At 44.9% G+C, this 24,930-nt stretch overlaps 1 protein-coding gene across 2 annotated transcripts in view; it reads left to right on the top strand.

Annotated features, from left to right (window-relative positions):
* The first annotated feature begins 3,090 nt into the window (after positions 1-3,090).
* Maml3 (mastermind-like transcriptional coactivator 3) overlaps positions 3,091-24,930 on the top strand; it is a 407,740-nt gene continuing 385,900 nt past the window's right edge. For both annotated transcript variants that reach the window (XM_005386678.2, XM_005386679.2), the window contains exon 1: positions 3,091-4,398. In XM_005386678.2, coding sequence (XP_005386735.1) covers positions 3,937-4,398 — 462 coding nt within the window. In that variant the 5' untranslated portion in view covers positions 3,091-3,936. The remainder of the gene's footprint in view (positions 4,399-24,930) is intronic.

The raw sequence follows: 24,930 nt of genomic DNA on the forward strand, positions 1-24,930 counted from the left end.
TCTTGCTTACGTCCCAGCCTTAGCCTCAGTCTCATCTCTCCTCATACCCCCTCACAGTCACAGTTCTGTGAGAGGGAAATATGGATGGATTTTTCTGGAAAAATTTTCCTGGGCCTCCTTTCCCCCAAGCAGTTGGTCTTCTACTTGTTCTCATACTGATTCCATAAGAGTTGGATCACAGTGCCTACTACACTGGTTCTCTGAGGTCAGGGCTATGTTCTATGCAATGTTACACAGTACACCCACTGCCTATCACAGCGCCCAACACATAGGTTATAGATATGTCTGTGGAATTATTAAAATGATGGCTTTTGCTAGTGCATTGGGAGCATAGCTAGCTACAGCTGGTACCTCAGGCACACCTGGGCCCTGATCTGTAGGGCTATATAAAGGCTTGCTTACTTGCTCAGGGAAGCAGAGTTCCCATTCTACCTGAGTCTCCAGGAGTAGCTAGTACCAAGGTTTCTGTTTCTCCTAAGTCACTGGACTGGATAAACATCTCTAATTCAGGGTGACCGACATTGCTCAAGACTCAAGATTTGTTCACTTCCTCCTTCTTTCTTCTACTGACCCTATGCGAGTACAGTAGCATGGGGCTTCTGACCTCAAGGGTGTCACAGGAGAGTTCCTGCCCCGACAGGATTCTCAAGCGCGCTCCCTTCCACTGTCACACAGTTTCATAACCCTTCTTTGCGTGGCATCTGGTATCTTGCTGTTGGAGCTTGTAGCTGTCTCTTCTACCATCTGAGGTGTGTGTGTGCGGCTGTGCGTGCTCGTCTTATGAAGAGTCAATCTTTCAGGGCTAGCCCGCTCACACACTGTCATCAGCCGGCACAGAATACGGCAGACGCAGGAGTAGCTCCACTGGTCATTAGGAGCTGGGGGGAAAGCCAGAAAGCGTGCCTCTCTCCCGCTGGTCCCGCAAAGGGAATCACGAAAAGTGCTGCGCGTTTTCAGTTTTCCTTCACAGTAGCTGAGATGCACAGCTTGATGGGAATCATGCTATCGCCCTTGTTATCTTTTTTGTTTTTCCAGAATGAGAAACTGTCGATGAAAAACTTTTACAAGTACAAGTTAGCTCGATGCCTCCAACTGCAGACCCCATGCTCAACACCCTCCATCTGCTGCCTCTGGAGATCAAGTCGCGATCTCGCATGGCTCGTGTAGGCAAGAGGGCTGGGAGGAGAGCAAGAATTAAACTCTTGTGAAGAGCACAGAGAGTGAATGCAAAGTCATGACTTCCCCTCTGTGGTGCAGCCATGTGCTTCCTGAGTTAATAGAGATACTACTCAGTGAGCATGTGAAAAAGATAAAGGCTGCTTTGGTACCTCTTTTGCTTATAACTTTGTGTAATTTTTTTACCTGTTTTTAGAGTATGAATGGATTTGTTTTCTATAAAACTAATTCACTTCAATTTTCTGACCAAGATTGGGTTTATTGTGAAGTTGGTCTATTCACTAAGTAACGCTTAGAGGAAAAACATGACAACTTCAACAAAAGATACTCTCTCGCACTGGTATTACTACTTAAAGGTAGCTTCAGGCCATGTGAAATAATATTTTGCTGCCCATTTTACCATGTAAGCGAGTGGATGTTGTAGTTCACTATATAGACCTGATTAATTAATTGAAGAAAAATGTAGCTTCTTATCGCTGACATTATGAGGTTAGAAATAGCATCCTATGCTAATCTGCAATGCCAAGAAATGAAGATGGTTTAAATCAGATCTCATGACTAATGCATAAGATCCAAAGTTCTTTTATTCCTGGCTATTTTAGAAAACTGGGGTGTATTTTTACCCTAAAAACTAATTCTATAAGATTTATTGAGATAATACAAAATGCCTTATAATGAACATCGTGCAATCAAGATCTGTAGCCTATTGATGATCATAGAGGAGCGGGCAGTTTTTCCATTAAAATTTTTACAAAATTATGTATATGCCATGAATGGTTTAAGTCCTGATTCAAGGATATTCAACACTTACTGTTGTTTTTATATACTTGATAGACAGAGATAATTCGCTGTAATAAAACGAAAAGTTTAGATTTGTTTCTGTAGTTGCTATTGCGTTTTAATTGTGCTTATTATGAATTCATTGAAATAGAAAGAAATATATCCAGCAATAAAGTAAGCCTGTTATTTTTGCTTGTTTTTGTTTTGGTCATGACAAACTGTGAAATGCTGTGTTTTTCCTATAGTTCAGTCCATGAAATCTGCAATCTTTCCACTTGATTTACGAAGGGCCCTTAATTACTGCTGTCATTAGCACCTAGTGTTCAAAACAGTCTGTTAAAATGTGCTGTTGGTCTCACCTCCAAGTCCCTGCTTGCTTTATTTTAATATTTTCCAAGGGTAAGTGAAACAATAATTGCCTGAATAACAACAATCATTATGTATAGCGAATTAAATAATTTTCCAAGTTTTTCGCTGCTTATTTCTATTTATTCAAAATTCGGTATTTGTGCATCAACCCCGGGCTTGAGTTTGAACAAGTGTCCTTAAGCAGCGTTATGACTAGCGAGGACTTATTACTTGGGTTTTAAAAACAAGTCACTCATTTGCCTTTTTCTTTCCACATGGGTGGGAATGACAGACAACTGCTGTGAAGCCGCAATGTGTCTGTCTGGTCATGCACAGTTCTGCAATATGATGCATAAATGTATAACAACAACTTGGGCTCGCTTGATACCTCGCTGGGAAGAAGCAAATCCAGCCAGGCGCGTCCCCGCGGCTGCTCTCGCCGCGCACGCGCGCGCACACACGCACACGTACACACACGCGGGCACACTCTCACATACATACAAACAGGTCAAAAGTTGATCCATTCCTGAGCTCCCCCAGAATCTTTCTTTCCCTGGTTTCGGGAAGCTCGGGCTCCTCCGCCCGGGGAGTAAGGAGGCTGGGGACGCGGGAGCGGGGGAGGGCGAGGCGACCGAGGCGGCGGCGGCGGGGAGCCGGGTGCCGCGCCCGCTCCTGCCGGGTGAGAGTCCGGGCCGGGTTTTGCGCCGTGTCCCCGGGCTTGTCTCACGGCCTCCAGCCGCCGCCGCCGCTGCCGTGTTTACTGAGCTCGCGCGTCCTGATATCACTCCGCTGGCATGGAGGAGGAGGAGGAGGTGGAGGAGCGCGAGGAGGAGGAGGCGGCGGCGGCGAGCAGTTGATCATTGTGATGGTGGCAGGAGCAGAGGCGGCGGCGGCAGCCCAGCCGAGCGTTAGGGGCTGCTCTCCGCGCGGCGTTTTGCAAAGGACTTCACCGATCTACTTTTGCAGTCGCCTCGGACTGTCCATGTGTTTACTTCCCCCAGCCCAAGGATTCGGTATCTAGGTTCCTGTGAAATGCAACTGAGCAGCCAAAGTACTTTGAGAACACGGGGCGGCATAAACACCAAAACTTTTTTGTGGAAGGAAAATGCAATAAGCAAGCTTGCCGTTTTCCGATGCGGTGTGGAGTGAGTGTGTGTCGCGCGTGTCCGCACCGGAGGCATATGCTTGTGTGTGTATATGGGGTGTGTTTTTCGGGACGTAGGGAGAAAATGCTTGCCAGCCACCGGAAATCTCCTGGAATTTATTAGAAAATAATGGATTATAAAAAGAAGGCAGGCGAAGAGCGGATCTTCCCTGGAGTTGCAACCCGATTTGCTGCTGGCTCAGTTTGTTGTGATTCTTTTTGTTGATAGGTGTCTGATGGTATTCCGATAACACCCTCCGCTTTTTTTCCCCCCTCGAGCTTTACAGTTTAAAAAAAAAGGAAACAAAAAACCCACCCCAAAATCTCTCCCCCTTTTTTTCGCCCCGTCGGGATCGCTGTTTCCATCCATGTGCTTGCGTCTCCCCCGCGTTCCACTTAAACTATTTTAATCCTTGGACCCAAGGAGGAGGCTGATAGGGGGGGTGGATAAAAAAAGTTCTTCCAAAATAGTGTGCCCAGGGAGCAGGATGGGGGATTTCGCAGCCCCCGCGGCTGCCGCGAATGGCAGTAGTATTTGCATCAACAGTAGCCTGAACAGCAGCCTCGGCGGGGCCGGGATCGGTGTGAATAATACTCCCAATAGTACTCCCGCTGCTCCGAGTAGCAATCACCCCTCTGCCGGCGGCGGCTCCGGGGGCCCCGGCGGCAGCTCGGCGGCCGTCCCCAAGCACAGCACTGTGGTCGAGCGACTCCGCCAGCGCATCGAGGGCTGCCGGCGGCACCACGTCAACTGCGAGAACAGGTACCAGCAGGCTCAAGTGGAGCAGCTAGAGCTGGAGCGCCGGGACACCGTGAGCCTCTACCAGCGGACCCTGGAGCAGAGGGCCAAGAAATCGGGCGCCGGCACCGGCAAGCAGCAGCACGCGAGCAAACCCCAGCAAGATGCGGAGGCTGCCTCGGCGGAGCAGAGGAACCACACGCTGATCATGGTGAGGGCGCACTGGCAGCGGGCTCGGGGCGCGCGCGCGGTGGGGGGGCGTGGAGCTTCTTCCATGGGGGCGTGGGGGTCTGATTTGCACGGTGGGGAGAAACTGAAGGGTTAACGACAACTTTTCTCAGGGAAAAAAAAGCTGTCGTTGGCGCTACCTGTTAATGTCAGGGTTGTCAGATTTGGGGAGGGGGGGGTGAGACGGGGAGAAGCCAGTCACGACTGCGAGGGGCGGAGGGAGCCTGGAGGAGCGTCGGAGTGAGGTGCTGGAAAAGTTTTCCCCCCTCCCTGGCTTAGATAGGGATTTGAGAGTGAACCCCCGAGTTGCAACCTCGCCCCTCCTCTCCGCGGCTCTCTACCCCACCTCTCGCAGCGCCACCTCCCCTCACCAGACCCGTCCCCTTTCGCCCACCCGTCTCGGTGCAGGGAAAAATTGATGCTGTCGCAGATTCAGGGCGGGCACCAGGCCCTCAACCCCTATGGGAGAGGCGGAGGGAGGAAAAGCCTCTCGCCTGCTCTCCCGAGCTCACCCTCTTTGGACGCAGAAAGTCTGAGAGTTTTGTGAATGAACTTTGAAGTGGGTGAGAAACGAGCGAGGGTAGCAACGCGCGGGTGCCCGCGGGAGCGCGCGCGGATGACGGGCGCGAGTGCGCTGCGCTCGCCACTGGAGACCCGGGCGAGCCTGGCAGGTGGAGGCGCTGGGAGGGAGGGTCAAGGACCAGGGGGCAGGAGCTCCGGGCTGGCGCCCACAGTCCCAGCCAAGCAACTCGGCTTCTCTTAAACTTGGTGGCACCAAGGCTCCTCCACCTCGCCCCCCGCCCGCTCTCCGCCAACTTTACGCGCCTGTGTAATGAGCGCGGAGGAGTGGAGAGGAGCAGGGAAGTGAAAGAAGCTTAAATGGCTGGGTGGGTGGGTTCGAGGCAGGATGCGCAGCCAATGGCTTAACTTCTCCGGGAGGAAGGGGCAGTTCCCGCCCCCTAACCCTGAGGGTAGAATCCTTTCTCTTATCTCCTCGCTCCGGTTCTTTGGCTTTCCTGGGGGCGGGGGGAGGCGGAAGCTGGGGAAAGGTGTCTGTGCGCCCTCCCCCTCCGCGCCGCCGGCTCCAGCCCGGGAGTGGGGACGGTGGGCGCGCTGGAGGCTGCCCTCCCGCTTCCCGGGCTACCCGGGCTCGCCGCGCCGCGATCCGGCAGCCCTCCGAGGGTGCAGCTTCTGCGCTGCGCTCGTCCCCGGGCTGGGAGTCCTCGCGCGCCGAGGGTGGCTTTCGCCGGGCGCTCGGTGACAAAGAGCCGGCTAGGGGGAGGGGAAGGGAGGCCGAGACGCTCGCTTCCCGGTCCCCCACCCCGCACTAGAAGAGGAACAATTTGTTTATCTTGGGCTTAAAGAATCCTTCCCTCCTCCCGGCTCTCCGCGGCCGTCCAGCCCCTCCTCCTTCCCCTCCCTTCTCGGCGCGATCCAGCCCAGTCCCGCCGGCTGCGCCTTCCTCCTCCCCTTTCTCCTCCCTCTCCCCTTCCTCCTCCCTCTCCCCTTCCTCCTCCCTCTCCCCTTCCTCCTCCTCCAGCTCGCCGCCCTGGGACCGAGCCTTTGGGGAGGAGCGGGGGCGCTTTGTCCGCCTCTGGCTGCGCTCCGCCCGGGGACCGCCGGCTGGGAGGGGCCCTGCGCCCCGGGCCGCGAGCGCGCCACCGTCCCAGAGTCGTGGGGGGAGCTTCTCGCTTTACAAACAGGAAGCCGAAAACCACTGACACACTGTAGCTTTCCTGATTGTACCCGGAGGCGGGGCGGGACCTGCAGCTGGACTGCTGCTCGGGTACCCTTCACGTCCCCGTTTCTCTCCGGGTTCCCGGCCCCCGCCCGCTCGCGCCCTCCACGCAGGAGACTCACTTTGTGAACCTTGGGGAGAAGGAGAATTTGAAAGGCACTTAGGATTTCATCCTTGCTCCTCCCTCTCTGTCCTTCGTGTGTTTGTGCACAGATTGCGTGGAAATGGGCTTCCCGTCCCACGGAATGTCTCACGACTTTTGGGGGATGCAGGACTGTCGAGGTGCTCACCTCGTCAGCAGGGCGACTCTGGAACAAAAGCCGTTCCCACTACTGGGTCGCTTCAGATCACAGCGAGAGGACTATAATTTGCGACCAAAAAGTTTGCGTGTTTGGGTTACGTCCAGAACCTATTAGCCCTGGAAGGAGGACCCATGGTACAAGCAGGTGGAAGCGAGCTGGCGACCTGATGTTACGTAGGAGGCAGCGAGCCCCAGTTAAAGCTCACTTTTGTAAATGAAAAAGATAGTGCTGAAGACATGCAACTGAATTTCGGCAAAAATTCCAGTTTAGCCAATTTATAATAAATGGGCTTGAAAAATGATTGCCTGAAAGTAAAACTTTGCTAAATTTTTGTGACAATAGTTTAGTTTATTGACTAGATGTAGGTGCCAAAGCCAAGTACAGAGCAGGAGTATATTTTAGCTTCATCTTTCACCTGTGCATCTCCCACTGGTACCAGTGTGAAGTACGTGATGAATGGAACGAAAGTGTGTAAATTCTGTGTACTAATATAGGAAAGAAAAGTAACGTCCTGTAAAGTTATATTCCCTTTAAAATGATTACAATAGTTTAAAAATTCATATCATCCTTCGAATTGAAAGAGTATTGTAACTTGCCTATACATGAGATAACATCTTAAGGAAAAGGTTACAAAGAAAAGGTTGATCTTCATTTTCTTGAATTGACTGCAGGGTTATAGTTGTGCTTCGGTGAGGCACAGAGCAATTAAATTTAGTTCTCAGATTGGACTCGCTATTTGGAAAGCCCTAAAGAAAAACAGTGATCAACCGCAGCCCGGTACTAATAATGGTGATGATAAAAATAAAGTTGAATAGGTTTTTTTCCTGTTTTATTGCTATTGTTTACCTTCTTAGGGCCAATATGTCCAGAGTACTAAATATCGATTCTCTTTCTCCCTGGCTTGGGTTAAGAAGGCCTTCTAATGAGGGCTTTACTTCCTTTGATTTGTTTTCCTGTCTCATGTATTTACAAGCATAGGCATGAGAACCAAACAACCAACTAGCAAACCAAAAGCCCAGTGTGTGAGGGGAAGTGGAAATCTTCCCTGGTTCCAGGCTTTTTCAGGCTGGGTGGCTTTCAGCATCTGTGTCAATGGAGCAGGTCACCTTGTTAGATTTGAAACTTTCTAGAAGGAATGAATCTGTATGACTCTGCTCTTAAGAATGTGTCACATAAAATTCACTCGATAATAAATGTATTAATTAAAAAGTATCAGAGAGCACTGCAACCAAACATAACATTGATCCTTTCCAGAAGGATCAGTGACTTCTCATCCCTACCTCAGCCACCACAACTTCATTTCTGCACAAGCGTTCCCCCAACACTTGTTGGTAAGAACTATTGATTTCCCCTATTACTATTGATTTCCCCTATTAAAGAATCTCACTTGAAAAAAATGTCTTTTCCTGAAATAATTTTAATTATTTATGATAGCAGAATGACACATGGTTCATTTTGTTGAGCTTGGAACTGAAGTCCTCGTTATAATACCAAGGTAAATTTTAATTGGCAAGTTCATTTTCAAGCTCAAATATAGATTAACTTGACAAGGGTGTAATCATTCAAGGACATCAAATGTACAATGGTCTAGTTTTCAAAATCAAAATGGTGGTAATCTTGTTCAACCTGAATGAGACTCACATAGATCTCAAAATTTTTTTGACTGTATTAGTGTAACTTTTGGAGTGTGCTTAATTTATAGACAGTTTACAGGCTACGTAAATCTGTATGACTCTGCTGTTAAGGGTGTATCACATAAAATTCACTTGATAATAAATGCATTAATTAAAAAGTATCAGAGACCACTGCAACCAAACAAAACATTCTGATCCATTTTAGGAATGGGTCCAGGAAATGTCAGTGTATTACCCAGAGCTTCACTTCCTTATAAATAAGTCAGGTTTGCCATTTCTTATCCTGTTGAAGGTAACTCACTAGCTCTGTTCCTAGGTGTTTTGGGCAAGCTCATTCTATAATCCACTTTGAAATCTTTCCGGGATAACCTTTTCACTGACCCATCCTTTTGTGGTACTTTTGTGGTGATGGGGCAGACAGCTGTCTTTCGAAAACTTCCCATAGCCCAAATGTAACCTGCCTTAAGTGTGTGGAAAACTTGGTGAACTTTCATTCCATCTTCTGTGTGTGTTGGTCTTTCCTTTTAATTCTTGAAAAAACATTTTTAAAAATCTTTGATATATATAATTCTATTACATTCTTTGGTTGTGGTACACTTTATTTAGTCCTGGGCAACCAGTAGTCAGAAAGTAAGAGTACAGTGAATCATTAATCTTACTGTCCAAAAAACTTTTCAGGTGGAGCTCCCTCCCAGGGAAAGCCAAGTTTCAGAGACTGTAATTGATACATTCGATCCTGACTGCTTTACAATCTAAGGGCAAACTTTAGAATCTTCTGCAGGTTTTCTCCCATCTGATATAAGAGAAATGAACAGTTCGGGTACGTATTTTATGTGATACACCCCTATACTTCTGTAAGAAGGATGAGGATCGTAGACATTAGGGTAGAGTTATTTTATAAATACCTCTGTGAGATCAATAGTCAACTATTAAAAGAGGTTTCCTGGTGGAATTCTTCCATTTAGTTGACATGGGGGAATTTCTATCTGCCTCTCTCTCTCTCTCTCTCTTTCTCTCTCTCTCTCTCTTTCTCTTTCTCTCTTTTTCTCCCCCCCCCTCCATATGCATACTGGTGCTATTGCCATAGAAAAGATCTAGTTCAATAAAACATTTTGCATGTTGCATAGTAATTCTTGGGCATATTTGAAGTACTTATCTTTTATCTGATGTCGCTTACTAATTTTTTTGATGAGTGGTCTTTGTTTGTTCATCAGCAGTCTTGCGCTGCACCCTTGACTTTAGAATGGCCAGATTCTTTTTCCATGATATCCATCCTAGACAAGTGTGAAATCAATCAATCAATCAGGCATCCATCTCTCATAAAGAGGAACATATTTAAGACTCACTCTCAGGATTTTCATAAGATCTGCCTTTTACATCTCTCAAGTAGCTTTACATTTTTTTCACTCTATACTCAAACACTGATTACTGAGTTTTCAGATCTGATACCTTCTGGTTCTGTTTTTCCTTCTCCCTCCTGCTGCCAACCTTTTGGTTCTTCCCCTGATCGCTAGCACTTTCACCAAAGACTGGAAAGAAGTAAGAAGAGGAGAAATTTAGTTTTGGTTCTTCTGGCTCTCATAACTAAGGAGACCAGCAGAGAGAATTCCGTTTTGGGTTTAGTATGGATTTTTGATTTTAAACTTTGTGTTCCCCTCCTTAGTGTACATAATAAAGAATATGTTGAAGTTTTAATTTTATTCATCCCTTTATTACGATTATCAACCGTACTGGTACGATGTCTATAGCACTTCTTAGCAGTTAAAATGTTAAGTCATTCTCTTGCCTTCCAGACTTTGACATTGTATATTCTTTGTAGGTTTCCATTATTATACTAGTTACTTTTTTAGGAGCTGACAGTTGTGTTTTTATTTTTTTAATTCAACATAGACCTTTAATGGCAATGATGTCTTAGCAGTTCCAGGCTTCAGGCTTATATATACCTTCCCGGTGATATTTTAAGGAAAATAATAAGCTTTACTTTCCCGTTGTTACAAACTAATTTGACATGGGTATCTGGAAAACAAACAAAACCCCTCCAACAACAAGAAGAAACCTGAATTATAGATGACTGCTGCGGAGTTTTAAGGCCCTCCCCTTCCCCACTTAGCTTACGTGAAAAATACAGCACGGTTTTCTTTTTTTGGTTTTTCTCCGGTACCAGGAACCGAACTCACGACCTTGTGCTTGCCAGGCAGGCACTTTGCCACTGAGCTAAATCCCCAGCCCCCAGCACAGTTTTCAAATGGACACTTTCCAAAAATCCATGAGTCACGTTTGTGAGTGGGAAATACAGCTTCAGGAAAATCAGCTCTCACCCAGACCTGATTAATTTTTCTTAATACTTTTTGTTTAAATCTTAGAAAATTTAAAGAAAGAAAGAAATAAGATTGGGCAGAATTACTCAGAAAATGGAATTGAGGCTTTACTGTTTGATAAACACGGTACTTAACGATTATGTGCTCACACTGACAGCATCAGACAAGGAGCACACATTTTAATTACTTGTTTGTTTGTTTGTTTGTTTGTTTGCAGGTCTGTTCTATCTGATAAAGAACGAAGAGGCTTTTTCCCCTTTCCCCACTTGGGAAAAGAAACTCCATGTTCTGTTAGGCCTACAAGCACACATGCAAAGGAAAAGCAAATTACTAATATGGCTGAGTTTGTTTTTTTTTTTTTTTTTTTAAGGCAAACATACTGTTCTGTTCTTGGCAGAATTTAATAAAAAATCTCAAAAGCCTCTTGTAGTATTTCCTCTGACATGAGGAAAATGATTCTTTAAGAATAATTTAGGTACCTCCTTTTAATTATATTGGACCTCCCATCTTGGTGAGAAATGACCATATGTGGAAGTAGAATCCGTTAAAATACTAATAACTAGCATTCATTTCCTTTAGCAAGGGCTTCACAACTGTAGAAAGCTTCAGTGAAATATTTAATTTTTAACTTAACAACGTCCAGAATTTCCTTTTAACCCCCGAAGACCCCATCCTAGTGGGTAGGATGCGGTTGTGTAATGTTTCAAGTTCATTCACCACCCACCCCTCATCATGTCCCTGTGTAGGTCCTCAGGGGAAGCACTTAGGATGCATGGGGCCCACCTCTCCTTCCTTCTTACACATCTTTTCCAACTCCAGGACCCCTGTCTTGACAGTGCTTCCTTCCCTCCAAAGGAAAAGACTAAAGTGCTGTGGGTGCATTTGTATGGCTTCAACCTGGGTTGTCCCTGTGACTCAAAAGGGTGGCACAGCTCTGAGAGACAAACTCTACCCATGCCCTTTATTCTCGCAGTGATTGGTTATTTTTCTATCTTTGATTGTTAGTTGCCAAAAGTAGCTCAGTGATTGAGAATGAAGCTAAAGGGATGGGTACCCTGGAGAGCTTCCGGAAGTAGCTAGAAGGGGAGAGAAGCTGGAGGGAAGGATCACTGTGGAGGCACTGCTGGGATGCATGTCGTGATGTCACAGGGAGAGGCCTCAGAGAGATGATTGGTTTGGCTTATTCGTGGTAAACAGTGCCTTGGGAGTTTGCAGAGGTTAGTAGTCTGTTCTGAGCCTGCAGACCTCACTGAAACTCAAATACATATTGTCAAGCGCTAAGGGCTATGTTGCTTGTATCTGAAAAAAAAGTTGTGTTCCTAAAATTGCTCTCTTAAGTGATTAGTGCTGCCATTTGAATGGAATTACTAGAAGACTCTTCAATTCTATGATCCTCAACTGGTAGAGACTTTGACTCCCACCTCCAGCCCAGAAATGTCTGACATTTTTGATTGTTACAATACAGGGTGTCTAAGACAATTTGCAGGTTTTTAGTGGGTAAAGGAGCCCACCACAAAGAATTACCTGATCCACAACATCATCATTTCTGCTGTTGAGAACCCTGGCTGTGGAGCCTCCCATGGAATGTTAAAAATAGGATAGAGGATGGATTTGCACAATATGGATTTACTCATGGCTTTTTAAAAACACTTGTGCCACGTAAGGACTGGAGAAAGGCAAAGTAGCTCAGATGAGGTAGAGCTGCTGAGAAGTTGGAGGACTCCCATGTTTCACTTTAGCTCTGTCCCGGCTGGCCACGGGACCTTCTGCCTTTTACTTTGTGATTGTGGGCTCTGTCCCCTCAGGTCAGGAAGGTGAACAGTTGTCATTCTTTTCTTCTAATGGATTAAGTGAGTTACTAGTGTGAGAGTCTGCTGTACAGTGCTAACCATATTTTAATGAACTACTTTCATTTCACGTTGGTTACCATCTGTCCAAATGCAGACTAAAAGTTGATCAATTGGAGGCTTACGTCACTCAGGCAAATGTGCAGATCTAGTGAGCTGTACGTAGTGCCTGCTGCACTTGGGCACTCTTCTACCCATTGGGAACTCTGTGGGGAAGGTGCCATCTTTGTTCACATTGGACTACAGCCAGGCACAAGTGCGTGCTTCAGATTAGCTTCATGAAATGGTATTTGTGGTTTTGTTAGTGGAAGCGATTAATAAACTAACACTTAGGAAAAACCTAGGGGTGCTAAGTCCTTTGACCTTCTTGCAAGTATTACTTTCTGTAATGAAGTTTGTTTTATTAATTTTCACACAAAGTTATTTTGGGGAGGAGAGGATTAGTTGGCATAGTGGTGGAGAATAAGATTTAGGCAGATTCTCTGGCAACTTAGTGACTTAAGACCCAATTTTGAGACCCTGTCTTAAAATTTTAAATAAATGAATGAATATAGAGGGCTAGGGATGTAGCTCAGTCCAAAGGCCCTGGGTTCAAGTCCCAGTACTGCCAAAATAAAAGGGGCAGATTACAGGTGATTTTCTGTTTCTTTTTTTCTGTTATGGGGGCAGAGCTAGATGACACTTGTAGCACCACAATTGTGACTTGACATCAAGCTTTTAGAGGAAATTAGACATTTAGAAAGAAGCAAGCAGAAAGGTACAAAGGAAGACTTGAAACCACGTTACTCAAAGCTGGGGAAAGAACTGGAGATGTGTAGTCTGATGGGGGTAGGATTGCGTCCGTAGAGGATGTGAAGAGCTGTCATATGGAGAAAGGATTAGATGTGCTCTTTATGGCCCCAAGAGGACAAGTTTAGAATCAGTGGTTGGCAGTTATTAGAATTCAGGGTTTGGTGTAATATATATTTTAAAAACCAATTTTATGAAAATTAAAGCTGTTCAAAGATGAAATGGGCTGCTTTGATGAGCGGCAGTATCCCAGCAAAAGTTGTTCAGTTGGCTGGAACGCTGGGAAAGGGTGAGGAGGGGCAGTCTGCCTCTTTACTCACTTTTATATCCCCTTACTCCAGGTGGACCTACTTGTACATATCAAGAACTCTGTTGATGGAATAATTATAGATGAAAGTAAATAGAATAAAAAGTGGCTTAATTCCCCTGCCTCCTTAACTTTCTTCTCAGTGACTATGGTTCAGTGTATATCTCTCCTGACCTGCTGTTTGCTTAAGTATATGTGATAGAGTGTATATAACCATGTATTCGTTTTTCTGAATAAATGGAATTGTATTATATATACTGTTCTAAGATAGACTTTTTTGCCATTCAAAATATCTTATTTTATTCTTTTGTAGGCCCAAGGCCTCAAGCAACCTATATGTTCACTATACCACTGAGCTACATCCCCAGACCTCCACTTGAGATACATAGATAAATACATATATAGATATATTGATTTTTGTATTTATATATTTAGCACTCTACTCTAGAGCATTCCGTCATTTATTGACCAGTCCCCTATTGATAGATAGTCTAGTTAGGTTTTCACTTTTTTGTTAATTAAAGGTTGCAGCACTCTTACACATATATCCCTTTGTATGAATGTGAAAATTTCTGCAGCACAGATTTAGGGTTCTTTCTATATGTGGTATGTATAAATAGAAAAAAGTTGGCAGAGAAATCTCTTAATCTATCATGCTTTAATATGGCACCCAAATCTTGTTACAGCCCATTCTAGGGTAAATGATAATTGTTTTTCCTTAAAAATATGACTTAAAATTGTTAACTGTGGTAGCTAGTGCTGGTTTTTGCAGAGAAAGTTATTAGTTTTTGAAGGCTGTGTATCTCTAGCAGATACCACATCTCACAGGAATGATCTTCCCTCTTTCTAGCCCTAAAGAGAAAGCCATTGAATCAGGTGCCAGGTTAAACAGCTCCTCTTCCTTCTGTGAAAGTGGGGCATTTGCTTCCCTTGAACAAGTTTGCAGGCCTCTTTACCTTTCCTGTTGCACAGGCCTGATGGTGCACTTTATGTATAAAAAGTATTTTGGCTGGCTGTCTAGTACCCGGGGTATCTGTGGGTGCATGTTCGAGTGCTCATAAAAATCTCAGGTCTGTGAGTTGCCCCTTCCTACAGGTTAAATTACCCTGACTAATCCAGTCATCTGTGTAATGTGGTAATAACAACCTGCTGACGTGGCCAACTGTGGAAAATGCATCAAAATGGACTTGCCTGACAGTTACCTTAAGAGCATCTGTTTAGACAGTGAGAAGTCCTATCAGTTTTCATTGCTCGCGGGTGTGAAGTGGGCTGCAGAGGGCCCTTCCTCTGAGAAGGGTTTTACTTCACCTTTGCCATAGCAGCTTCCTTGCACAGAAGTAACAATAATTATATGGTTGCCATCCTGGAGCAGTGCGGCTCCAGCATCTGTATCCTTGGCTCCTTCATCATTGTGCCTTCCCTGGACCACAGTATTCTTTTTTGGCATGGTTGTCCAAGCAGCTCCATTTACTAAATAGCCATGTTCTCCCAAGGAGCAGTGCTTGCCTGCTTGACCTGCCATTGGAGCATCAGTTCAGCTTGGACAGGGACCAAAATTAAAGCACACGGTGGTGCTGGTCCTTGACTGGCCCTGCTGAGACCAGTGAAGGCCCCAGCTTTGCTGTCACCTGGCCTCACATAGCTCTGTCTTTGCTTTTCCTTCCTTTCCTCATCTCCTTTGCAACCAACCTCGTTTTGCCTTTACCACTGTGGCAGTACCACCGTTAACAAGGTATAGGTGGCAATGGGATGAGCCAAGGGAACAAAATAAGGGTGGAAGGGTAAATGCTTGGTGCCTACGCTTTCTCTACCAAGAGACTCCGTAAACTAGGCCTTATTCTTCAACATATGATCAAGACACTGATTAGCCACTCTGTGCCATGTAGCTGTATGCATCGCATCCAAGTGAGAAAAACCTTTGGCCAGCCAAGTCAGTGCAGCTGTGGACTCAGTGCAGGGTTTAAGGAAGGGGCTCCCTTCTGAAGACCACTCGATTTTTTGTTTTAGTCGCTTACACAGTGTGGAGATTAAGCTTCATTGTTATCGATTGGATTGGCCCAGGCCCACCTAGGGAATTGTTGGGGTACACATCTGTGTGTGTCTGTGTGGGTCATGCAGGTGTGACCTTGGCCACTATATATGGTCCCTGGGCTCTTCTTCTCTGGCACTGCGCCCATGCTCTGCCTTCCAGCCACAATGAACTAAGCAGCTTTGCTCTGCCACACCCTTCTGCCATGATGTTCCAACCTTAGAGTTTGCCCAACCCTGGACTGAATCCCCAGAAACTGTGATCCAAATTAAACCTCTTCTGCTTTAAATTGTGGGTATGGGGCATTGTGTCTCAGTGATAGGAGAACTAATACAAGGAGCAAGAGTTGGTTGTGTTCATAAAATAAGAAACATCTTCCCTTTTCTTGAACCTAGGCCATCCAGTATTATAAACTGAGACATTCTTAAAGTTGGTGCTGTGATCATGCAATGCAATAAATTCCAAACTATACCTTTTCCTTGACTGTTTAGTTTAGCTTCTCGATTGTCTCTCCCAGGAGTGCTGTCTTACTTTTTTGTGTTTGCTTCTGATTTTTCTTGATTCTATTTCTTTCTTGCACTAGAATGTTTTCTTTTCAGGATAATTTTTCACCTACATACACAGTAGATGACTGTATCATAGTTTTCAGGAAGTACAATCCTTGCTTTCATATTGATTGTAGGAGGGTAAATGACTATTAAACATTCTTAATACTAGTTATTTCAGAGCTATCTGATTATAACTGTTAGATTAGAAACTGTGTTCCAAAGGCTATTTAGGTTGTAGCTTTGTGCAATAAACATCTAATGTCTAATTCTTTTGGAAAACATTTCTGTGTGTGTTTTTTATAGAGTCTAGAGATAATTTGTCACACATAATCATAAATGACTAGAACAAGATCTTGCTTTATGGTGATTTAAATATACACATACATGTATATGTAACTTAGAAAAATAGATGTTTCAGACCTGTTTTGTTTTTTAAAAATGTGGTAAAAGTTCAAGGCTAATTTTGACAGAATAGGCAGGAAGACAGTTCAGTAACTGTGGCTATGAATTAATGAATAGAAGTATCTGGGGGTTCATGTTAATATTCTTCCAAGGACTTTTGACTTACAGTCAGTATTTAACAAAATTTCCTGCATATTAAGTAAAGTAAGTGAGAGAAAACTATTTTAATTGTTCATGCTAAGTTTGGGCTTTAGAATGTCTAAGTGATAATAAAGCTAGAGTTGCCAGTCGGGTGGGGACTGGGGATGTCCATTCCTCTTGTGAGCGCCCATCTTCTGTTCCCGGCTGCTTTTGTCTTCAGTTCTAATCCACTCTGGTATTTCAGTCTGATCTCTCTCCCTCTCTGGGAGGAAAGAGTGTGGCTACCATGGTGGACGCCTCTGCACTGCACAGCACGCAGGTGGTGTTTATCTTTAATCACTTGAGGTATTTTCTCACACTGGTGTGTGTGGATCAGCACCTCCTAGATGGCAGCGTGCTCTCTCTCTTCATGTCCTGCAGTGGCGCTTTACTGGGGCAGTCTCTTATGTTGGGTAAACAGAGCTGGTCTGTATGAAGAGGTGACTTGCTCAGGTTAGGAGTTGTTCCGGCTAAATAGTTGAAAGTGTATTTTGTAGTTTAACTGGGAATTCCTAAATGGTTTGCAGCTGCTATTGGGTATTTAAAAACACGTTCACATTCTTTAATAAAGCGTGGAAACAATGATTTCAGATTTGGATATCATGCTGCCTGATTCTTGGAACCTATGCAAGGAATACTATGTGAAGATGTTGTTTGTCATGACACTAAATAACCACGCTTCAAAATTGGGGGAGGGAGTTGCATTTGTTAGAGTGGAAAACATCTTTAGCCCACAAGAAAACAGGAACATGGAAAGGTGATTTTGAGGGTGATAAAGTGCGACAAACCAGTATTTCAGGACCGGGGATATCTGGCACCCAGGCTATTGAAGTTCAAGCGACATGTTGCATGCTTAGTGTTTGGTCCTGTCTTTAGATTTACAGGACTCATATGAATCATTCAGGGGCTTATTAACTTTTAATTTTGTGATTGAGATTGGAATTGGAGCGTTCAGGAATATGTAAGAATAGTTTCAAGGGAGGAAGATTAATGGTGGTGTGTGCTCATGAGAATCCTGTCTTTGTTCCCCGCAGAGGCCCAGGTTGTTTGTGTTACTGGTTTGGTAGGCTCCTGTTTATCTGTGGTCTGGAATGTCAAAGGATTGCAAACCTGAGAACTTTGCTTCTCTCTTGATTCTAAAGTGGTGGTGTAGGAGTTTCTGGGATTGGCTCCTGGGGGCAGGAACCTCCTTATAAGGAAGAGGAGCAAGGACTAGCTGGCTTTGGTATTCTTGGCTACTTTCTGTAATGCCATTTTCATTACTCTCTTAGCAGAGATAGTGGATACTTTGAATATTTATATCGGTCTTTTCCTTCACAGTGTAATGCAGACTTCACTTGTTTTCCTCAACTTTTTGTAATACATGTGTTTATGATACACTAAAGAGCAATAAATTTGCGAGGAGAGATAATTAGCTTTGACAGACTTTACAGCAATGAGACTGTAAGAGGAAGAAGCAACAGGATCACTTAAAGGATTAAGTTACTGGGCTTGAGGAAAATTACCCAGATAAGAAATTCTTCTGTGTTAAAATTCATATCCATATGGGGAGCACAGACTACAGGAGGAAGTGGCTACTTTTGTGACTTTTCAAAAATTAAACATATATCGTAGTTTAAAAACATCTTTTTAATTTTTAAAGTTTTAATTTTCAAAATACAACTTTCAAATGAAAAAATTGAAGGCACCGGGTAATAAGACAGGAAGAAGAAACAGTGACCTTGCTGCTGGGGTTAAATTCCTTAGGTTGCTCACTGTGCCCTTTAACCTTTCTCTTTGCATCAGTGTGTATCATAGTCGAGGAAACTTGTTTAATAGCTACCTTACCTTCAAAAGTTAGTTTTGCTTTCACCGTGGTAGCTCATGTAGCTGGGTAAGAGACAGTAACTTGATTTAGTGCTTCATCCTGCCCCTTGGAGGGTGAAACAGAGAAAAAGATTAACAAGAGGTTGGATAACCCTACTATCGTTTACTATTTTCTATTTTTTTTTTTTGGATTAGTATGAAAATTTGTAGATCAAATGAGAGCTTGATTAAGGTAGAAAGTACGTAGGGGTAAATTCATGTCATCCAAGGTAAACAACGCTGTAGTATCACCACTATGTATTTCTTTTTTCTTTCTCTTTCTCCCAATGCCCCTTCTCTTTTTTTTGTGGTACTTGGCATGGGACCCAGGTCCTCCCATGTGTAGGCAAGTGCTCTACCACTGAGCTACATTCCCAGCCTGCTGAGCAGCTGGGATTCTTGGCTAGGCACCACTGAAGCCAGCATCACCAGTATTTCTATGGCTCCTCCTCCCTAAGCCAAAGCATGCCCTCATCCACAATGAAGATCATGATGATACAGGAGAAAGGGGAGGAAAGGGATCTAGCTAGAACATTCTAGAAGGTACTGGTTTACTGCTCAGAAGAGAGAAGGGGAGGCTTTTTAGGAGAATTTCACTGAGAAGGAAAATGTTCAGACTGTTCACAATTAAGTGTACCATACCAGTTATCTTTGGTTCCTGGTAACGCTGGACAGCAGGGTCTTCAAGCACTGACTGAGGAAGTGCTTGAAACTGAGTGGAGCAGGATGGGGGTGCCTTCCAGGGAAGAAGAGGGGAACCCGAAAGTTTGGCCTGTGAATCCAACCCAGTGTCGCCAGGAATCAGCAAGGAGCTCCTTGCGATATCCAGCTTTTCTTCTGTGCACACCCGGCGCAGCTTCTGCCCTCCCCCTCCACCCCACTCCCGGGTCTTTTGTTCCATGAATAAATATTACGTGGTTTGGTGCTCATTACTCTTTGATATGAAAAAAGGCAATTCATTAGGTTGAAGGAGGAGGGGGAGGGTGATGCCATTTTTCACCCGGCGCATCAAGCGCGGTTACACTGATTTGAATTCCCAGAAAAGTCATAAAACAGTGAAAATAATGATAGGACAGCTCCCATGCTGACAGCTGTGCGGCACGCGAGATGCTGACGACAGGCCCGGCGTTGCGCAGGACAATATTGTGGAACATATGGTACCGTGGCAAGCCAGTTGTTGAACTCGGTGGCCGGCTTTTGTTTGGGGAGCTTTCCCAGCGCTGGGTCTGCAGTGGCTGTCAGAGACTTCTAGACTCCTTGGCAAGCGTGTCCTTGGCCCCGTGCCAGTCTTGCTATTCGGTGGCTAACGTGTGCCAGGTGGAAAAGCTCATGTTTGCCGAGTATTCACTCTTCCTGACTTTGGCCACTCATTTAATCGTTTGTTCAACAAGTGGACCTGGGGACCTTTTTTTCCACAGCAGCCCAGTGGCCACAATTACGAAGAGAAATTTTCTGCAGGCGTGCCTATTAATTATGAGATGCATTGATTCCCTGGTGCTCCATACTTCTTGTGAGAGGGAAAGTTGTCTGGTTTTATTTTTAGTGCTTTTCAGAGAACTTTGCACATTGCTGTTTCATTCTTAAGGCTTGAATAACTGAAATCAGCAAGTATGTGAGGGCCAGGGTTACTGTTAGAAAGGAGAGAGTCTGTCTATCTAGTTTTTACAAGAAAGTGCTAAAATAGGCCCCTTGCTTAGCCTGGGTCTATTTTTTGAATGTGTGAAGCCAGCATGTGTGTGTGTGCATAAAAAGGCTGATTAATGCCACTTCCTGCTGAAAGGGTCTCCTCCACCACTCTGTTGGTCTGTGCCACATGGGCGAGAGTTTTGCCCTCATCTTAAATCTTTGATGGCTTCAGGCTCTCCGTGGTTATGGCCACCCATTCTGGTTCTTTCTGTCTTGACTCCAAGGTGCAGAAGATGAATTCTGAAGGATGTGGGATTCTGGGAGAGGCGCCTTCAAACACACCAGAAGGCGAGGGCTGGAGAGACTCACATGATGAGGAGTGGCTGTAGCCTGGGCTATTGTGCTCCGTGCATGAGAATATTTTTATTTTGGGAGCTGAAAGGAGAACATGGGTGGTATTCACACTCTGATAGAGGAGCACCAAATGTCACCATATTCTTGGTCTCCATGGAACAATGCTTTTTGCAGAGTACCCAGGAAGGTTGTTTGAGTCATGGTGTTATGGGAATTTCTTTTTCAGTGAATTTTGCCATTATAAGACCAAATGTACAGGGACTGGGGATTTAGCTCAGTGGCACAGCATCTGCCTGGCAAGTGCAAGGTCATGAGTTCAATTCCAGGTACCGGAAAAAAAAAGACCAAATGTACCCCTCTCCCCCAGAAACATAGCTATAATAGGTATGGTAGTCTGCTAATTGTATTTGAACTTGGGCTTTGCTAGAGGAACTGGATTTTTTTTTTTCATACCTTAGTTTTTATATTTTTGATCATTGGCCTTCAGGAAATATTTTTAACTAGAGAAAAACAGGTCTGTCATTGGTGGATATGCACTCGCTATGGCATTCAGGGTTTGGGAAATATGCCTGGTCCTCAGAAGAGATTCTGAGTGTCCTGACACGTGACTGGAGTCCTGTCTTCTGTTCACTTGCTAGATTAGTTGTGCAAGCTCCTTGAGTTTGTGTACATCCTTTTAACTTCTTGATCATGAGTTCGCAGGAGTCAGTGAGGGGAGTTTTTCTCTTTTTACTTTCTCTGTGTGTTAGTCAGCTTTTCCATTGCTCAGACAAAATACCTGACATACAGGATTTAAGGGAGGAAAGGTTTATTTTGGTTCCTGGTTGGGTGGGGTCTCAGTCCATGGTTGGCAGACTATAAGTCAGAAACATTGTAACTAAAGGGTATGGCAAAGAAAAGCTGCTCATCTTATGGCATCATAGAAATGGGGGGCTAGACAAGAGCCTGAGGAGAAAGGAAGGGGGTGGGGACAAGTGATCCCCTTTAAAGGCATTCCTCCAGTGACCTACTTCCTCCAAATAGACTCCACTTCCTGGTAACCCATTAGCCGTGAATCACTGATTAGTGGTGTCATGATTCAACTGCCACCTTGGCCTCACCTCTGAACATTGACACTTGGGGAATCTAGCCCTTACTACGTGAGTTTTTGGGGGACAGTTCATGTTTAAACCATAACATTGAGTTTGTTCCCTCCTAAGTGAGGGGACCAATCTGTGTTCTCTTTTAAGAAATGGAAGCAAGAAGAAAATGAAGGAGAGGGGCTGGGGATTTAGCTCAGCGGCAAAAGCGCCTGCCTGGCAAGCGCAAGGTTGTGAGTTCGGTTCCCGGTACCGGAGAAAAACAAAAAACAAAAAAAAAAGAAAATGAAGGAGAAAGACCTGCACTTGACTCTTGTGTACCCTTTCCTGAGCACTGTGGAGCCAGCCACAGTTGCTCCTGGAGACTTCACTACTGTGGTCACAGCCTCTCCAGAGGGAAAGATGGTGGGGACCAAGCAAGGATGAGTGGGGAATAAGCAAGATGGGAAGGACAGCTGGAGAAAAGAGGAAGAAGGGAGAGAAAGAAGTGACAGGACATGTTTGGAGGTTAGGACTGGCTGACCTTACAGATAGATGAAGTATTCTCTTTTCTATCTAGTGACGCAGTACGTTTATCGGATAAGCTTCTGTGGAACCTGGTGCTATTCCAACCAGGTCATGAAATAAGGAAGGGGCAAAACATAACTGGACGCAAAATTTTTAGCTACTCTACCTTTGATATAACTTTTCCAGTTTTGGGAGAATCTGAAACTTTAGTTGTGTTGTTTTACAAACTATTAAGAAATACAATCCTGTCCCCCTGATGTGACTTGTATTATAATTATTTAATACCTAAAGGACTCTTATGATTGAATTTTAGGGTGTTTCATTTACATTCTTGCTGGGGAGAGTTGTAATATTATCACTTTGTGGTCCTCTAATCTCTGTCCCAAACATTCACAAAATGCCCCATGATTCAATTATAAGTATCTTCTGGGGACTGCATAATTATATACTATATAGTTATCATTAAAAAGCTCCAGGGGACGTTAAGCCAGTCAGTTAGCTTTAGAGGTGGATATTTATAACCCTGTAATTGATAGTACAAGGTGCTTTGGGTTATGCTACAAATTTTACAAGAAGAAACTACTATAGTTTTAAGGGCAAGGGAGGGTTACACACTAATATTTCAGTTATACAAACAGGACTTTGAAAGTAAACTATTTTTTTCTCTCCTCATGTTGGCTTTCTTTAAACCTAAGTGAAGGGTATGCATATAGGATTTATAGTAACTTTTTGATAGAAGTTTCATGCATATTACACAAAGCAACATACATTTGGTCCTTGTGATAGATATTGTATGTCTGTTACACATAGCAGCCTATACTACCTATAGTCCTTTTGGTAGAAATCCATCTCAGTTCTCCTTTTCTTTTAAAATAAATCAAAATATTCTTCAACTTTCTTTTTTGGTCCTGGGGATTGAACCCAGGGCTTTCACACTGCACTACATTCCCACACCCGCTTTTTAATTAATATCTTTTATCTTGAGACAGGGTATTGCTAAATCACTAAGTTACCCAGCCTGGGCTGGAACTTGCCCTCTTCCTGCCTCAGCTTCCCAGACTGCTGGGATTATAGAAGGGCACCATCATGCCTGGCAACATATCTTTGATAATACAGTCAGCACTCACACTTTGAAGTAAATTGATCAATACAACACTGTTAAAGAATTGACTGCCAGACCCATTCCAGATAAATACAATTTCAAGTTAAAGAGATAGGCCCCAAACCTCTCCCAAACTTAGAACAGAAGAGAGGGAGAGGGGTATAGATCGATCTGTCTATTTATCTGGATGTCTTTGTAAAGCTGAAATGAAGGCAAGAATAACACAGGCAGATGCGACACATATAGGAAATAATTGCTAGATATGTGTGCCTGGTTGTCTTGGAATTAAAGAACAGAGACAAGTGTTCAGGGATGTTTGTGCGCAGTAAGAAGTCCACAGCCTGCGCCTCCCCGGGCTCCGGGCTCTGCGAGGCGCTTACGTGCAGACTCTGCCTTCTTGCAGACCTCTTTCAAGTGGTCGCTGGCTCTCAAGAGCAATTGCGTCTGAGTAGTGTTCAAACAACCCTGACACGAGTCCCTTGGTATGTCATTATCTAGTCTCATATTTAACCTTTTCTAATAGCCTCCCCAAAGTCCAGAGTTTTCAGTTAGTGCCAGAGGAAGTTATAAAAGGTGTTTTTTCCCCTTCTTGGCTGCACAGCTGTGAGAAGCATAGTTATCTGAACATTGTCTTTGTTTTTCTTTTCTTTGTCCTGTGAGGGGCTAGGTATATGTGGAAGTAAAGTGACTTGTGGAGACAAGCCCGGCTTTATGGCAGGTGGCGATAGAAGTTGAACTTCTTTCGTTCCACATTTTGTTGTTTAGTACCAGGGATTGAACCCAAGGCCTTCACACTGAGCTATATTCTAAGCCCTTTAAAATATTTTTTATTTTGAGACAGTGTCTTGCTAAGTCTCTAAATTGCCCAGACTAGGTGTGAACTTGCAATCCTCCTGCCTCAGCCTCCCCGAGTGCTGGGATTAGAGGTGTGCGCCGCTGTGCCTGGTTTCTTTGGTCACTTTTTCCTAAACCCCTTGCTTGGTTAACTCCCTGCTTACAGGAGAGAAGGGAGTGCAGTCATGTTCTGAGTGCCTCCCCTCGTCTGCAGCATTTTTGAGCTCGTTCCTCCTGAAGCATGTGTGCCCGTGCAAGGTCACATATAAGCTGCAGGGTTTGGACAGGGTCAAGAAGTACAGCAATAATTGTCCTGGGACAGATTCCCCCCCAGGCACCTCCTTACAGTAAACAAGCCCTACTTGCCCTGCTGCTGTACAGCCTCGTGTCCACGGTGCCTTTGGAAGCCTGTTGCTTTCTTACAAGGAGAGGCATTTGGAAACGATGGCATCTCTGATGTCTCCAACAGAAGCTGGAGAGCGCATTCCTGATTTGGCACGGGCAGAGATCCCCTGGAATCTAGCAGTCTGGGTGGAGGCCAGAGATAGATGACCCGAAAGCCTTCCCACCACTGCTTCATAGCACCAGCCCGGTGCAGGGGCGACTGACTCCCAGCTGATGTTCTGGCCTTAGCATCAAAATCAGCCGCCCATGACCATCCCTGAACTTGGTAATGAAGATGATGCAGGTGGATGAGATGAGCCAGGGAGGCCAGAGCCAGATGAACCAAGCGGGGGTGGGGGTGGTGGAATCAGAGCAAAGAGTGCCGGGAGGCTTTGAGGTTACCTAGAGCTGATTTTTGAAATGGTGAGAGGAAGAGTGTCTCCGCTTTCCTTGAAGATAGCCCGTGGACATTTTATTCTGGCTTTCCTTCCTGGAGGCATCTTCATGGTTCTGCAGGGATCTCAAGGTACCTCTGGCCTCAGCCCGGAGCCTTTGGCAGAAATTAACTTCTTTGCTTAGGGACCCTTTCCAGATGGTGGCTCTACCTGAGGTCTGGGGGCACCAGACACAAGGGAACGCCCCAGCCTTTGGCCTCAGTGGAGCCTGCTATGTTAGAGGTTTTCCGCACTT

This window comes from Chinchilla lanigera, unplaced genomic scaffold (genome assembly GCF_000276665.1).
Source record: "Chinchilla lanigera isolate Chin_1 unplaced genomic scaffold, ChiLan1.0 scaffold00027, whole genome shotgun sequence".
NCBI classification, from domain to species: domain Eukaryota; kingdom Metazoa; phylum Chordata; class Mammalia; order Rodentia; family Chinchillidae; genus Chinchilla; species Chinchilla lanigera.